This window comes from Chlamydomonas reinhardtii, chromosome 11 (assembly GCF_000002595.2).
Source record: "Chlamydomonas reinhardtii strain CC-503 cw92 mt+ chromosome 11, whole genome shotgun sequence".
NCBI classification, from domain to species: Eukaryota; Viridiplantae; Chlorophyta; class Chlorophyceae; order Chlamydomonadales; family Chlamydomonadaceae; genus Chlamydomonas; species Chlamydomonas reinhardtii.
Genome location: NC_057014.1, coordinates 1,130,314 through 1,146,498, shown reverse-complemented (window position 1 = coordinate 1,146,498; position 16,185 = coordinate 1,130,314). Strand labels below are relative to the sequence as shown.

The window sequence follows — 16,185 nt, the reverse complement described above, 5'->3', positions numbered from 1 at the left end:
CGCGTCCCCAAAGTCTACTGCAACAGTAGCTATAGGCACAAACAGATGTCACTGTTTTGGAGTCCCTGTGTTAACCAAGCGCTGTCAAACGGTATGCAACCTGCGGCGCGCGAAAACACGCCAGGATGCAGCGCGACCAGGAGCGCTGTTTAGGTATATGCGTTTGGCCTATCTTCGGGCTACTCGCACTCGCGGCCTCCCTTGCGCTTCCTGGCGCGGCCTCCTTGCCGGAACAAGGCAGCACAGCACCGTATGCATGCTTTGACGGTAGGTATATTGAGCGTCTGCTCTTCAATGGGCGCTTTGCGTGCGCTGCGGCAAGCAGGCACAAAGTTCGCGAACGGGCAGGTTTCTGTCCGCGGCTTAAATCGCCCGTAAAAGCTCTTAACAATGAATTCATGTGCTATATATTCATATGACTGGCAAGCTTGTGAAACGACCCGCCGAAACGTGCAGCGCTCATGCAAACGCTGCCACACACAGGTTTCGTTCATACCCAGGCAGCGGAAGCTGACGAGGTGGATGCAGAAGCAGTGCTATTACGCCTGGAGCAGCCACTCGAGGGGCTAAAGTACCTTCGGCTCCAAGTCGATGGCAGGCCCCCACTCACCCTAGCCTCAGTCGCTGGAGCGCTGGGTTTCGGCGTGCCTGTGGTTGCCTGCGGGACGCTGCTGCAAGATGGAGGGGACTTACTGCCCGTCCTGCAAATCGGTGCGGCATGGCCGGGATTCTTGCCCGGTCGTGTGGGGTACAGGATTCGTGCGTGGGGTGTGCGAGCCATCGTGCGTGCGGATGGCCTGCAGGCGTGTCCTTCCCTGCGGACGCTGCCCCAGACCCTGTCCTACAACGGCACCCTGATATTGTAAGAAATTCCCCAACTTATTACCAGGAAGCCAAGCGCACCACACAACAGTGTCCTCCTTCCAAACTGACGGAGCATCAACCCCGTGGCTTCCCCCCTTGCCCCGCCCCCTCCCACACGCAACAGGGCTTCCCGAAGGGCTCCGCACAGCGCGCAGTGATGGCAGCAGCGACTCCAAAACTGCTGCCACAAGCAAAAATGCCTTCGGAGCGCGATCTGCTGCTGCAGACGCGGCGCCACAAGAGCAGAAACCCCAGCAACAGCGACTCAGTGTTTTGTTCTTGCTGCTGTCGAGCACGTGTGCCGGCCCGTGGCGCACTCCCGCCGCAACCAAAGAGGCAAGTTGCCAGGGGTTCGGACGAAACGCATGTGTAGTGGAACTGAGACGCCCATGCCGCAAATGTTTCGCACGGGCCCGATGGAACAAGAGACTGTTACGTTTGGTACGTTTGTGAGCAAAGATCCGTGCCATGAATCACGTCAGGATGGTGTAAATGCTCTAGCGGGATGCTTTTTATTGCCTTTTCTCCCCATTTCTCCCCGCAGCAAATGGAGAGAGTCATCTTTGCCCCGGCTGCTGGCCCCACGACGGGGGCAGTTGCAGCGGCGGCGTCGTCAGCCTCTCCGCCTGCAGCGGCCGGCGGCAACTCGACTGCTACAGCCACTACTGCCAACCTGCAGTCCTACATAAGCTACTGCTCCAATGGGCGAGCGTTGATGTCGCGTGACACTAGCATGGTGAGTTACCAAACATCACAGGTTCATGACATATGCCTAACGCCATTAGCCCATTATCAAAGGGTAAAGAGCGCGCTGGCGCACGCGCCTAGTGCCATGCGCCATTGCGCGAAGCACGCTGACGCAGTCCTGACCAGAGGCATATGATAGTCCCTAACCCCCATGTGGAGTGTCCACGTCACACGCCTTCGCGCGTGGTGCACACGGGCAGAGGGCAGTGATGAGCCATGAGTCCCAAACAAACACCCACGCTGTGTGTGCCCGTGCTTCCTTGCTGCTGCGGATCTCTGCCCTCAGGTCTTGGACAACGTCCAAATCCCCTGCCCCGGTGCCCTCTCGGGGACCGACGACGGCCTGACGACTAGCTGGAATCCCACTGGCTGCGACTTTGGTGACCTTCTGGGTTGGGGCGATGCGGCGGTGAAGGCCGCCAAGCAGCAGCTGGGAGAGGATGGTCTCAAGAGGTGGGTGCGCGAAGGCTGCGGGCGGGAAGCGGCTCAGGCAGGGCACAAGGGCTCGGAGGGCTCTCGTGTGTGCGGCGGGACGTCTTTGTTGCGGTGGCCCCGCACGCATCACCAGGCACGTGCACTTGCCTGCGCACGGCGCGCAACGTCGGCAGCAGGCAATCAACGGCCATGGGTGCAAGCAATCAACAAGCCATGGGTGCAACGGCCATGGGACCCCTTCGTATGTCCCCGCTTCCGCACGTCGTTTCGTTCTGCCGTGTGTCCTTGTATGCTTACTATACCTGCTTTCGCGCCATACATGCCCATGCCTGCCTGCCAACGCAACAATGCTAATTTCAAATGGCTACAATGCACACTCAACGCGATGCAGGTTCCGGCACGTGGTGCTGGTGCTGCCCCGCGACTGGAAAAACGGCACGGACCCCGGGGCCGGCTGCCGCGGGTTCGTGGCCACAGCGGAGGCCGGCATCCCCCGCACCAACCCCGACGGCACGCCCGCGTACGGCATGGTGTGGGTCAGCGGTGAGTACGGCACGGCGCAGAGCCGTACGTGAGGGTGAAACCGCCGTACATGCGGATTCGCCACAGAGCGTGGTTGTCCCTGCCCACCGCGCGGCCACCTCCCGGCCGTGCCTCCCAGGCCTTGACGCCTCCGCACGCCAGACTCGATGATGCTCCACTTGTAACCTCATATGCCCCCCTGCTGTGCGTGTTAAAGAGCACAAGGAAAACGTTGCTGTGTGTGTGTGTTTGTTTGGTCTTGTGGTGCAGGTGACCGTTACGACTCCCCTAACGCCTACCTACACGAGCTGTCCCACAACCTGGGGCTCTACCACGCCGGCACACCCAACGGCTGCCAGGTGGGAGCGAGCGAGTATTGGTGATGGGCTGCCTGCTGCGACTGCTGCTCCGCCTATGGCGGAGAGCATGTGGCGGTGGCCGGCGGGTTAAAGCATTGCTGTCGCGCGGCGACCATGAGTGTTGTGATGCTAAGTAGGAGTTCGACACGAAAGTTCCGCATTTTGCTTATATCCTACCGGCGTATCCCGGTGTGCCGCCGCAGTATTGCGACCGGTCCTGCGCCGTCAGCTACTGCTGCGTCATGCGCTGTCACAACGCCGCGCACCTCTGGGCCCTCGGCTGGGCGGACCCATTGCCGGCTGCGTCCACACCCGTTGCCGCTGCAGCAGGAGGAGTGGAAGCAGCGGCAGCCGCTGCGGCGGCAGCAGCAGCAGCGATGGGCGGCTCTCTGGTTCTGGAGGGTCTGACTGAGGGGCTGACTCTGCCGTACCGACTGCCGGCGCAGCACACCAGCGATGCCAGCTTCGTGGTGATCGACGCGTCGCCAGGTGTGGCACGGCTTGCGCAGACGTGCGTGATTAAGAATGTTTGGGCTTTGTGCCGCACTTTCCATAATCAGCTACACTGCTCATAACCATAATCGATTACACTGCTCATACATGCTAGGCACCAGGACGCCAAATCGCGCTGTGGAGGCCCAATCCTGGGCCAAGATCCCTGAATCCCACCCGCTGTGGCTCCCCTCCCCGCCGTGTCGTACAGGCGGTTCCGGCGACGGCATCCGGTACTTTCTGTCGTACCGCCGGCCCGACCCGCTGTACGACGCGCTTTACCCCGCCGACACAAACATGGTGCACGTGCACGCGCGCCTGCCGCCGGCGCTGCGTATGGGCACTGCTGACACGCTGCAGCTCGCACGCCTGGGCCCCGGAACCCCCGGCGGCGGCGCGGGGGCCTCCTCCGGAGCCGCCACGTCATCCTCACCATTATCTTCGTCGTGGCGCGACAATGCCACTCGACTGGTGGTGACGGCGCTGGCGTGGGAGAGGTCGCACGCCGTAGTGGCGCTGTGCCGAGCGCCGCTGCGCGCCGCCAGTGGCGCCGCCGCCACAAATGCAAGCGGTGGCGGTGGCGCCGCCGCTGCCGCCGGGTCCACGCTCGTCGCTGTTGGTGCTTCAGGAAGCGCTGGTGGTGGCGCGGGTGACAGCAGCGTCGCCGCGGTTGTGGACTGGGCGGCATGCGCAGTAGACGTGGCGTCGGTGTTGCGAGCAGTGTCGCCGCCGTCGCCGCCGTCGCCGACGCCGGCACCGCCCACGCCTTCAATGCCCACACCGCCGTCGCCGGCGGCCGGGCCTCTTGCTGCGTCCGTCGCGACCGGCACAGGCACGGGCTCAGGAGCGAGCACCAGCACGAGTACGAGCACGGGTGTTAGCTCTGGCGGCCGCACGGACAAGGCGGGCCGCGCGGCAGGTGCCGCCCCCCGGCCGCCGAGCCCGGCTCCCTTCACGCCGCCGCCAGTCCCTGCGCCGACTGCCGCCGGCACGTCGCCGGGCGGCGGCAAGGTCCGCGGCGGCGGCCGCGAACGCAGCACTACTGGGTTGTCATCAGCACCACCGCCGTCGCTGCCGCCGATGCCGCCTCCGTCACCCGCGCCGTCACTGCCTAGTGCTGCTGGCAGCAACAAGCGGAGCCTGGCGGACGCGGGGCGTGATGCCGTGATGGTGGCATCGAAGCGCTCGAAAGAGGCAAGGGTGTCAGAGGCGGGCGACGTGGCAGTGCGGCGGCAGCGCCAAATGCTGGAACATCGCCGCGCGCGGACGTGAGGGACCATTCAGTAGCTGGACACGCGGGCCACCGCCTACCGACGACCGTGCAGTCACCATGCTTAATATGATGAGATACTTGGGTCGGTGATGGCGGCGGTGAAGTGGTGAACGCACACGAGGCCCATCACACCAGCACCTGGCATGCTGGTATGAACCCAACCCCTGGCATGCGGTTGTGTTTCTTGTTTAGCGGGTTCAACTGTCGGCACCCATGTTGCCGCAACGTTTATTGCGCGTCGCAACCTTGACCTTGTTGGTTGCGCGCGCAGCAGCAGGGTGGGATTATGTAGGAAGAAGAGGAGCGAGCTGTGGCGAGCTGTGGGTTGAAGCCTCTGAAAATTGGTGCTAATTATTGGAGTTGAGAGTTGTGGGAGAGCGTTGATTGCGGGAGGGCGTTGCCGGCGATGCGTGTCTGAGCGTTGCATGTGTGGTTGCAGACCATGGGCACAGGGTGGGACAAGCCCACGTTTTCGGGCTGTCAAGTTGCCTTTGCTCGGCGCCAGGTTCAGGTAGGATAGCAGCACTTTAAAGCTGGCTCGGATCAGTAGTTGAAGGAGTGCAGGAGGCGGCCTGAGGCGGTGGTACAGGTCGTCCAGCTAGATGTGCTGACTGGAACCCAGATTGTGCACGGTATGTGTGCTCCAAGGAGTTGCATACGAGGCGCGCGTGAGTGACGGAGCGCAGATAAAGCACGGGGTCTCCACATTACTACAAGGTTAATTTACTTGCTTTTATGATGGTGATGAGAGCGAGCTTGAGTTTCACATTGTTTGAAGTGCCCTGACGTTCTTGCAGGTATGCATTCATGGCAACAAGCATGCGGCACCTTTACACATGAGACATGGGAATGCGCCAGATGCGCCATGTCTGCTGCGATCTTCATGTCATGCACAGTGCGGATCAGACTCTTGTAGTTGTGTGTGTTGGCAAGGCTATGCGGCACCGAGGACGGTTAGGTTGGGTGGCGTGGGTGCTTCAAGGAAACACTAGAGAGTTTCAGAGGCAGGGTGGCCCGTGGCCCGGTTCAGAGGCAGGGTGGCCCGTGGCCAGAGCCGGAGTCAGTCGTACGGTGATGTCACGTGATTGACAATGCATGCATCCGTGTTCGCCTCACAGCATTGCGCACGTCATGTTGGAATCATCTAGTAGACTTGTACTAGCTGCGGTAGTTAGCCAGCAATAGCTGTGCTTCCGATGAGAGGGAAGCCCCGGGCTGTGGTCGATCATGTTGGTAGATTACACATGCTGCGGAATGGGCGAAAGCAACCCTTTGCCGTCACGATTCCACACTGATATGGCACGGAGGTCGCAAGCCATTCATCCGGCATCGCATTTGCTCAGTCATTGCATGTCAGGGGTGCCCCTGTTGCATGTCGTTTGGTGAAACCTGTTTCTCATAAGCGCGTTTGGCGCTTCACTGGCACGATGGGCGTGCTGGGCGGTGCGGTTATGTGCGGCGGCATCAGAAGGCGCCCGCCCACCTGTGTTTATAATTGCCTTCAGCCCAAGCCCGGTAAAGCGTGGACAGCAGGGGGTTGCCCCTGCATGAGTGCAGTACGTTCAGGCTGTTTAGAGCTTATAGATGGAGGCATCGAGCAGAGGGGTTTGTGACAACCACGCTACCCCCCTTGAAGACACCTTGGATCCCTAACATTTACAGCCGTATGGCGTCCGTACTTACACGCATGTGACTGTGCCTGCCTGCATGTCCAGTCAGAGCATGTGGCCATACCAGCGTGTACAACTGCAGCAACTTCAACCAGACCCGTTATTCTCGTGGCACCCACCCGGCACGTTGGCCGAAGGGCCGGTGCTGGCGTGCCAACGGCGCGAAACACACAGGCACTGCAATCCGGATCCACGAAAGTGTTGCTTTCTATCTAAATGCCGGTCGCATAATTATTTCTAATTGTCATTACCATGAGTTAGCTTATGAGCGCCACAGGTTACACCGTGGGTTACACGCTGGTACGGCCACGTGCTATGATGGCAGGCACTGCCAGGGGAGGGGCACTGCCTCCCCTGGGCACTGCCGCGTCCGTGTGTAAGAACGCCATAAGGGTGTAAATGATAGGGATCCAAAACTTCGGGTCAGTCACTTATGCGCAAAGCATGGCAAGCCCAAAAACTTGGATTCTGCAGCTTGGATCCTAAATCACTTGCACCATACAATCCCTGAAACCCAAAGCGTGAGCGTGAACGCGCCATATGTACGGACTGAAGTCCTGTCCACTGCCTGGCCGCCAGACAAGGCTCGCGTGTTCATGAGAACTGTGCCACAGCGCGCGTGTATAACCGGCTGGGCACATAATCACTGACTCCCGATCGAGTGGCCCCTTGCGCGCTTGCACAGCAACTGACTGCCTTCCCTGTCCGTGTTCCTTTCACCAATCACCGTCCCGGCCCCCCCTCACATTGCACGTCTTTCAGGTGTCGTAAGGACATACAAGCACGATCACGGCCACACGTTGACGGCTAAGCACGTCCTTGCCTGCTATAACCGACTGCGCGGCTCCACCATCTTGCCGCGACCCACACTCTCTACGCCCGCGCCCGCCTGCCGCTCCTGCCCTCGCCCCTGCTCTTGCTGCCGCTGCCGCGCCTCCTCCCCCTCCAGCCGGCCCTCCCTCCGAATCGGCGCCTTGCCGCCGCCCTGGCCCCCGTCGTCATCCTCCTCGCCTCCCTCCGCCGGCCCCATGTCTCTCTCCTCCTGCCGTATCGCCGGCACGCCCGCCTGCGCCTGAACACCACCGGGCTGCGCCGGTGTCGTGCGCGCGACAATGCCGCCCGCCTCCGCCGCGGCGGCCGCCGCCGCCCGCGCCGCCGCCGCATCCACCCTCAGCTCTTCGGCGTCCCCTGCTGCCGCCACCAGGAAGGAGCGAAGCACCGCCAGCTGCGGCCCTTTGAGTGCCGGGATGGAGTGGCCTGTACGAACGCACACAAACACACACGACGCATATGTACATGAAGCGTTGGGATCGGACAACTTGAAGCGAGCAACGGGCATATGAATGCTTGCTCGCGCCTCATTGCCATCCCGCCCGCGCCTTGTGACGCCCTGAGCAAGCGCGTTGGTGACGCGCAGGGTGTTGACAAGACTGCCGTCTGCCTCAAAAGCCCTCACCCGCATCCTCAGCCCCATCTCCTGCACCCCGTGTGTTCCACATTCGTGTGTCCCTCTCTAGTCCTCGTCCACGCCCTTGCTTCCCTTCGTCCCTTTCCACGTGCCCAATACCGTAAGTCGGCCCGCGCGGCCTTCCCCACCTAGCTGGTGCAGCAGCACGCACAAACACCCGCCGTGTGCCGATCCCCAGCCCCCACGCACCCGTGCTTTCCTCCCTTCCTCCCTCCCCGTGCTTTCCTCCCCGGTACCCACCTCGCTGGTGCAGCAGCACAGTCGAGTTGCGGAATGAGTCCGCGAGCTCCACACAGTGCGGCTGTGGGGAGGCGTGCGGGGGCGACAAGCAGGACAGCAGATAGGCAGATAGGAGTTGGCGGGTGGGAGTTGGCTGCTGCTGGTGTAGAGGATTCGGCCAGACGCGACGCAGCACGTGCGTGTGTGGCTGACACGGGCGTCGAAAGGGCGTAGGGCTGTCGCAATTGGCCAAAAGACCTACCTTTCCGAGCTTCCATTTGCCATGGCATAAGAAGCCCGCACTCGCGCCTACCCAACAACCTAACCGCCAAGCGCCCCGCCGTACAACCATCTAGCATGTACCACGCTCACGTTCTTCAGCGCGTCCCGGTCCCCGTACACGTGGAGCGAGGGGCACGGCACCTTGCCGCCCAGAGCCGCAAACGCCGCGGCGTGCTGTGGGTGCCGGCTCTGCGGCGAGCCAACACACGCGAGCACAGGGTGTTGGATGGCTAGAGTTTGCCGTACTGGGTGCTCACAGGCGTTGCGATCATTGTCAGCAAGGACCCTGACGCAACCCCTTCCAAGTTATACGACGCACAGGCGCGCAGCTGTGCTTGCCGTACAACGGATGCAATCTTGAAGCCGTGGCCCCAAGACCCCTGCCGAGCTGACTGCACACCACAGGGCCCAACACACGCCATAGGGACCCCCTGCACGTGCTGCGCATCGTCTTGCGCCGCACCCTGCACCCCGCACCCTGCACGCCGCTTGCCGCGCACCTTCATTCCCGCGAACAGCACACAGAAGCGCAACGGCGGCAGTGCTGACAGCCGCGGCCGCAGCCCCGAGCGCTGCAACGCCACTAGCGCCGACGACATGACCGCACCCTGTGGGTGAGGCAGCAAATGTGGGTGAGGTAGCAAGAGGGTTTTGAGAGGTTTGCGGGTGCTGGTGCCACACGTGTGTCAGACACGTGGTCCAAGGGCAGCAAAGCATGGGGCACATCCAGCACCACTGCTTCCTAGTGTGCGCGTACCACAAGACTTTGTGCAACGCAGTCATGCACGTGTGTTAGTGTGGGGCCCAAGGCGCTGTTGGTGTGGGGCCAAAGGCGCTGTGCTGCAGCGACCGCAAGTATATTTCAACCACGCATGCACGCTTCAAGCACACATGCACACATGCACGTTTCAAGCACACATGCACGCACGCGCCTGTGAGAAGCCCATAAGGCCGTCGAAGGGCCCCTGCCGCTCCAACAGCTGCGTCAGGAACAGCTCTGAGGCCTGCGAGGATGGTGGCGATGTGTGTGGTGGTTGTGGCGCTAGTTGCGGTGCTAGTCGTGATGACACAACCGTAGTAGCAGTGGTGGCGGTAGTGGTGACGGTGGTGAGGAAACGTTAAAACTGCTTGCTTTAAGTGCAAAGAGGTCATCAGCCCGAGCAAGACGCAAATCGCAAAACACAACGCCGCAAAGGACACGCCGCTCACCTCCAGTTTCTGCTCATCAAACTCCACTCGGTCACCCTGCAACCGTTGAAGCAGTGGTGTCACATGTGGTGAAAGGGGGCATGACACACCGACACACAGTCAAGGTGAGACGGCAAGCTGGAGCAGTGCACGCCAATCAGCACCATCCCGCCCACCAGCCCCGCGCACCCACCACCGCCTCTGCTGTGAACCATTCAAAGTAGGGCCCTTCAAAATAGGGCTTGACGTCGCGCGGGATGGCGCCGCTAGCTCCGTGCGGCGCGTCCACGAACGTCTGCACGAAGAAATGTTCGACGCGCCCTACATGAGTGTGGGCCTCTTGTGGAATGACGGCCAACATCCAAGGCAGGACAAGGCCGAAGACGAAAGATCCCCCGTAGACTGTTGGTCCTTCCCATATAGGCAGCGCGGTTGGGGTGACAGCGCAGATTGGGGGCAGGAGGATTCGTTGCACCCAGCGCTCACCAATTCAACCAGGTCTCCCAACGCCTCCGTCAGCTGCGCCCTTTGCAGCTGCAGTTTGCGACAGTAGGGTGAGGGACGCGTAATGGACAGCGGGGAGCGAATTATGCCAAGGGATTCAAGGGGGAAGCGTTGGTTGCTCGACATGGATTGGAGGGCCCTTGCGGGTTCGTGCCCAGCTTCACTCAGTTCTTGACGTGGCACGGGGCTGCGTAACCCGAACTGCTGAACCCGTTTACCTAAACCAGCGCCGAACCGACGCACCTGCTCCTCAAATATCTTGCCGCTAGTGCGGAACGAGTGGAGGCACAGAACTCGCAGGCGACGCGCTGCCGGTGCCGCGCCCATTGGGGCCTCGCGCTGCGCCATGTGTTCGCGCCCGGAGCTTCTGCCCCTTGCAAGCCGCTGCGATTTCGCGATTTGGTAACGTTAAAGCAACGCTGTGAAATGTCTCACGGGATCTGTATGATGCTTACTGGGGTTCTGGACAAAACGGATTGTGCGTGCGCGCAACCTGTGTATGCTTACAAGTATTTGTAGTCACCACTGCGGCATGCTTATGGCAGAGTACTGAGTTGCACAAGCTACGAGGTAAACACTAAGGAATGGGGCCCTCGACGGTTGCCATGGCCAACTTCAGGACTCAATGGCAGCCGATTCGCATAGCTGAAATATTTTTTGGCCATAGCCATATTATCTTGCCTAGGCCTGCACTCTCTGCTATCACTGAAACACGCATTTGTGCTTGGCCTGCCCAAGTTTGGCCTGGTCGGTCCATTTTTCTACCGTTTAAATGCATGTGCATGCATGACTGGTCACAAATAGATAGCGCAAGCAGGGAGAAACCAAGGGAGCCCCGCAATTTTTGCGTCGTGTGTTCGAGGCCAAATGGCTTGGCGCTACTCCGCAAACATCCCTACATACATAACTGGCAAGGACGATAATGGAGAGCCAGTTGTGGTAAGCACGCATCAAGCCAGTCTCCGGTCCCGATAGCGCAACACTCGTCCAAAAAGGCAGTCCAACTAAGCTCGCAAACCCGCGTGCCCATCTGCATAGTTGTACCGTGTCAACGTCTTCTTGCAGCAGCACAACCAGGATGGCAGCGATGCAGCTTCAGCACAGTCACCCGGCACGGACGCTGCCGCGCCTTTCTTCGTGCTGCGGCGATACAGCCAATTCCGCCACCTGCACGACCAGGTGCGTCCCGCACAGACGCTCGGTGCTTGGATGCGCTGATGCCTACGGTACAGACCGTGAGCTGACGGACGGCAGGCTAAGGGGGCGGTCCCAGGTCGTGCGGGGCGTGGAGGCACGGTGCACTGCGTGGGTACGGGCAGCTTCCGCAGTGCACGCGCACGTGCCTCCCGGTTCGCTTGCTCCAACTTGATCCCCCGATCCGCCTCGCTTGTTCGTCCTGCCTCTTCATGTGTATCTCCACCACCACACACCACCACGCAGCTGAAGTCGGCTTTCCCAGCCGTCATGTCGGGTAAGGGCATGGCGCCGCCGCCCAAGCACCCGCTCGTGCTGGGGGCCCTGGGCTTCGGCGGCGGCGGTGGTGCGGGCGGCGCGGAGGCGCGGCAGCGGGAGATGCTGGAGCGGCGGCGGGCGGAGCTGGAGCGCTGGATATGGCGCCTTATCGGTGGGTGGCTGCGCCCCGGGTGGGGGACTAGGCGGCTTGGGAGCTACAGATGCCAGCATCCTGTACAAGGGCGCGTTTGGCCGGCGGGCAGCATTGGCATTTCAAAGCTGGGTTGTGAGGCGGCCTGGAGAGTAGTGCCGGCCGGGTGTGCTGATGCTCATTTTGCGCGCCGCGCAGGCTCCCCAGAGATTGCCGGCTCGCCACAGTTCAAATCCTTCCTGGAGTTTGACCGCGCCCTGGCTCGGGCGCAGCAGCAGCAGCGGCGCAAGCTGGAGGCGCAGAGGTGGGGGGGAGGCCGGCTGTGCCTGGGGCGGGACCAGCTGGTGGTGTTGGGGCTGTGACCAGCTGCGGTGGCGGGCAGGCGGGCGGCGGGTGATGCGGCAGCACCAGTGCAGCGGCGCGCCAGAACGGGGGGAGTCGTGAATCTCCTTAGGGGTGTACGGCACGTGCTGCGGGTTACGCCAATATGCGCGGGATTGATACGTCGCGGTGTGCGCCAGGAGCAGCATGTGTCGCATGGGCTGTCAAGTGTCAACCACGCCGTTTCAAGGCAAGGCATTGCCAAATCCGGCCACGTCAAATCCAAAAGCATCCAGCATTCTAATTTACCAATACGCCCGGCCGACGGCCCGCGCGCGCGCCCGCAGGTCCAGCTTCTCTCCTGGCTCCACCGCCGGGGGTCCGGCAGGCTCCGGCCCGCCATCTGAGGCCGGGTTCGGACACACCGGCGGCTACCCTGCAGGAGGAGGCCTGGATGACAGCGCCAGTGACGCCTCCGGTCCCAGCATGGCCGGCGGCGTGAGCCTGGGAGGAGCTAGCACCAGCACCAGCACGGTCGCGCCGGCGGCGGTGCCGGGGGCGGCGCTTGGAGGGCCGGCGGGAGCGGACGGCGGCCTGAGGGATGGCGATGGAGGGGTGAGGCACACCAGGGCATGTTGGGAAAGGGCGCGCGTGCCATGGGGGAGGGGTGGATTCGGTTTCAGTGGTTGAGCTGGACCACAGACAGCGCAGCCTAGTGGTACTGTTGAAGATTGCCCACTCCGTGCATATATCTAGTTCAGGGGAAGAGGCTACAATCCGTGGCTGTGTGGCTGCAATGGCACGTGCTGAGCGCTCATCCATTTGTGTGTATGCCTGCTGCGAACGCAGCGGCAGCACCCGCACGGCTCCGCAACGGACGCGGCGGCAGGAACTCGCGGGTCTCCCGCAGGGCGCGCCCCGCCTGGCAGCAACGCCACCTCCTCCTTACATCCCCATGCACCCGATGCCGTACAGCACCAACGCCAACAGGGCCTGAGCCATCCATCCCTAGCCTCCTCCTTTCCGCACCCTGCGGCCGGCAGCGGCGCGGCTACAGCAGGAGGGGGCGGAGGCGGAGGCGCGGTGTCTGTGACCGGGGCAGTGGGGATGGGGTCCATGGCTGGTCTGCCAACGCAGGCGGCAGCAGCAGCAGCAGCAGCAGGCGGCGCCGCCCCCTCTGCGACGGCGGCGACCGCGGGGCTGCTGCGCCTGGGCATTCACCTACACAGCCGGAGTGATGTGCGGCGGCTAGTGGAGCTGCTGGTGGCGAGGCTGGAGGCGGCGTGTGAGTTTGCATTTTGTTGCCACACACGCGAACGCGTTGCTGATTTGCTGCGCTTGCGTGCAATTTTCCGCCATCCTCACGGCACAAGCTCGTTGCACAGCTTTGACAAGGTGACTCGTCACCCTTTGCTGTACCGCACTCGTCCAGGTACCGACGCCGCCACTGCATCAGAAGAAGCGGTGCTGCTACGTGATGCCAACCGCGCCATGGCGGAACGTCTGGGGGAGCTGGAGTCGGAGGTGGCGGGCGGCGGCGCGGCGGCACAGGTGCGCTGAGGCAGGTTTTAAAGGGTGGAGTGGGTCGGGGTGGGGTGGGGTGGGGTGGGGTGGGATGGGGTGGGGTGGGGCGAGGTGGGGTGGGGCGAGGTGGGGTGGATCGGGTGGCCTGCTTAGGGGCGTGTTGGGAGCTGGGGCAGTTTGGGGCAGGGCAGGTTGAGGCGGGGGGTGGGGGCAAAGGGCGTCCAGGCATGCCGTGGCGCCGCGGAGCCCAACCAAGACGTGCCTGTCGCACCGCCGTCACGTGCCTGTTGCGCCGCCTCTGTCGTCACCCATGCGCACAGGTGCGGGCAGTGCTCTTGGAGGCGGAGACGGCGCGCGCGGCGGCGGAGCAGCGCGCCGCGCAGCTGGCTGACAGCCTAGCAAGCCGCACCACGGCGCACGAGCACCAGGTTCGTGCGTGCTGTGCGTGCTGCCTGTGCTGCGCTGCAAATCGCCGCTCCCTGGAAACGCATCCAGCAGGGGGCTTCCGCGGTGCCGCATCACTGCCGCCTGACTGCGGGTGCCGTTGCCGCCGCCGCCGGCACCACCACCACCACCGCTGCCGCGAACGGAACCCCAAAGGCCGCAGTGCCTGGGCCCCTGGTGGCGCGTGGTGGGGGGGTGGCTATGCCGGCAGTGGCAACGCCAGTCGCGGCCAGGTGGCAGTGTGGCGGCACTGTGGAAGCCCACAGCAGGGGGCGGCCCGGGAGTGGCAAGTTGCAGCACGAGCGGAAGCAGTGTCATGCTGCACCTCACGCACCAAGGATGCCTTCACACGTGCACGTGCACATGGCCTGCACTGTGTCCTGCCACGCCTTGTGCCTGCTGCACCTCTCAATGACGGATTTGCCGCTGTATGCCTCACTGTGTGTGTGTGTGTGTGTGTGTGTGCGTGTGTGTGTGTGTGTGTGTGTGTGTGTGTGTGTGTGTGTGTGTGTGTGTGTGTGTGTGTGTGTGTGTGTGTCTCGTCCGCCCACCACCATCCTGCTTTGCTGGCTTTCTCCTGGCTTCCATGAACATCGCTTTCATGCCTTCCAAAGCCAATGCTGTCGTTGCAGCCTATTTTATTCCGCCTCTCTCCCTCCCTCAGGTCGCCGCGCTGCAGGCGCAGCTGGCGGAGGCGCGTGCCGAAAACGCAGAGATGCTGAACCGCCTAGCAGACTGGGGCGTGGGCGGCCCGCCGCCAGCTTCAACAGCAGCAGGCGGCGGCGGCAGCAGCGGTCCTACCTCGGGCGGCGGTGCCGCTGGAGGCGATGGCGGCGCCGAGGCGGCGGCGCTGCGTCAACGCATGGAGGAGCTGCAGGTGCTGCGGGGTTCTTCAGGGTCGGGATTGGGGGCCTGGGTTACATGTGTGTTTGTGTTGCGTGACTCCCTGTTTCACTTCGCCGACTGTCGACAACCCCAAGACACGAGAGACCCGCGAGTTCTGCCATGCCGCCCGTTGTGTACTGAAACGGTTTCCGCTCGCGCCCGTGTGCTGCCATTTATCCTCTGCGCCAGGCGGAGTTGGGCCGGCGAGAGGGCGAGGCGGCGGAGCGGGCGGCGGAGGCGGAGGCGCTGCAGGCCCGAGTGCGGCAGCTGGATGAGCAGCTGGTGAGCGCGTGGTGGTGGTGGTGGTGGCGGTGGTCAATGCGGTGTGTAACGGGACAGGGTCAGACGGAATCCGGGGGAACCAGTGATGAGTTGCGCGCCTTGCCTGCCAAACGCTTGCTGTTTGCCGCCCACTCGCACTACAGGCAGTGGAAGCAAAGCGCCGAGAGCAGGCCGAGGCTGCCGCCAAAGCAGTTGCGGCCGCAGCCGCCACACCGCCACCGCCGCCGCCGCCGCCAGCAGCACCGCAGAACAGCGCGGCTCTCGACCGGGCGCGGGCGGACAACGCACTGCTGGCGCAGGAGGTGCAGCGGCTGCGTGGCGTGCTGGCGGCGGAGCGGGAGGCGCACAAAGCGGCGGCGGCGACGCAGGCGCAGACGGCGGCGGCGCTGCAGGCGCGAGTGAAAGAGCTGGAACGGGCGGTGGCGGCGAGTGGCTTAGGGGCAGGGGCAGGGCCGGCAGCTGGGTTTGGGAATGGCGACTCGCTGATATGATGATGGCGCCAGGAAGTCACGCGGTGCGGTCGCGGAAAGTTGGTGCCTACGCCTAAGAAGCCCCGGTGCGGCTGCGGATGTTTGGAAGTTTTGATTTTTGTGCACGATGCGGCTGCGGAGCGCATTCATGGGGCTGGTAGGTGCGTTTGGGGATGCCTGAGTGGCATGGCAGCCAGTCAAGTCAGGACGCATGGCTTGTGGTGGCGCGATGGGCCGCTGCAATGGACGGTGGAAATGAAGTCGCCGTAGCACTGCGGCCGGGCTGCGAAGGCAGCAGCATGGGCAAGCCACACTGTCTGTGGTCCGATGTTACAGTCACAGCTTCATCCCCGCCCGCCTGCCCCTGTGGCCCCATCCCTCATTCAGGCACCTCTCCAGCCTCCATCCGTTTGTCTGTCTGTTGCCGTAGCAGCATTCTTGGATTCAGTCAACGGTAGGGCCCGGAGGAGGACTGATTCCAAGAATGCTGCTACGGGAGGACCCGAAGGAGGCAGGGGATGCGGGGACGGATGACAGGAATGCATGTCGTGTGCACCACCTTGTAACCACAGACAACACAACAGGATGAGTGAGTATGCGCCCCCGTCTACATGGCTATTGTCCAGATTGCTG

At 62.8% G+C, this 16,185-nt stretch overlaps 3 protein-coding genes across 3 annotated transcripts; 2 read left to right on the top strand and 1 right to left on the bottom strand.

Annotated features, from left to right (window-relative positions):
• Window positions 1-53: 53 nt before the first annotated feature.
• CHLRE_11g467683v5 (uncharacterized protein) lies at window positions 54-6,439 on the top strand. The gene is made up of 9 exons (XM_043067435.1): window positions 54-267; window positions 484-711; window positions 989-1,200; window positions 1,409-1,600; window positions 1,898-2,064; window positions 2,438-2,589; window positions 2,839-2,927; window positions 3,131-3,416; window positions 3,631-6,439. Exons 1-9 carry the CDS (start codon window positions 126-128, stop codon window positions 4,689-4,691), a joined length of 2,529 nt encoding a protein of 842 aa, XP_042919432.1. The 5' UTR covers window positions 54-125; the 3' UTR covers window positions 4,692-6,439.
• Window positions 6,440-6,451: 12 nt separating this feature from the next.
• Window positions 6,452-10,563, bottom strand: CHLRE_11g467682v5 (uncharacterized protein). Its single transcript, XM_043067434.1, has 9 exons — window positions 10,267-10,563; window positions 10,006-10,053; window positions 9,713-9,814; window positions 9,541-9,576; window positions 9,264-9,335; window positions 8,832-8,939; window positions 8,422-8,520; window positions 8,071-8,131; window positions 6,452-7,619 (listed from the first exon to the last, which is right to left on the bottom strand). The coding sequence occupies exons 1-9, from the start codon at window positions 10,369-10,371 to the stop codon at window positions 7,189-7,191; spliced, it is 1,062 nt and encodes a 353-aa protein (XP_042919431.1). The 5' UTR covers window positions 10,372-10,563; the 3' UTR covers window positions 6,452-7,188.
• A 120-nt stretch (window positions 10,564-10,683) lies between these two features.
• CHLRE_11g467681v5 (uncharacterized protein) lies at window positions 10,684-16,130 on the top strand. The gene is made up of 11 exons (XM_043067433.1): window positions 10,684-10,962; window positions 11,062-11,202; window positions 11,464-11,647; window positions 11,825-11,930; window positions 12,295-12,562; window positions 12,797-13,232; window positions 13,380-13,498; window positions 13,792-13,899; window positions 14,580-14,792; window positions 14,990-15,082; window positions 15,226-16,130. Exons 1-11 carry the CDS (start codon window positions 10,891-10,893, stop codon window positions 15,571-15,573), a joined length of 2,088 nt encoding a protein of 695 aa, XP_042919430.1. The 5' UTR covers window positions 10,684-10,890; the 3' UTR covers window positions 15,574-16,130.
• Window positions 16,131-16,185: the final 55 nt, after the last annotated feature.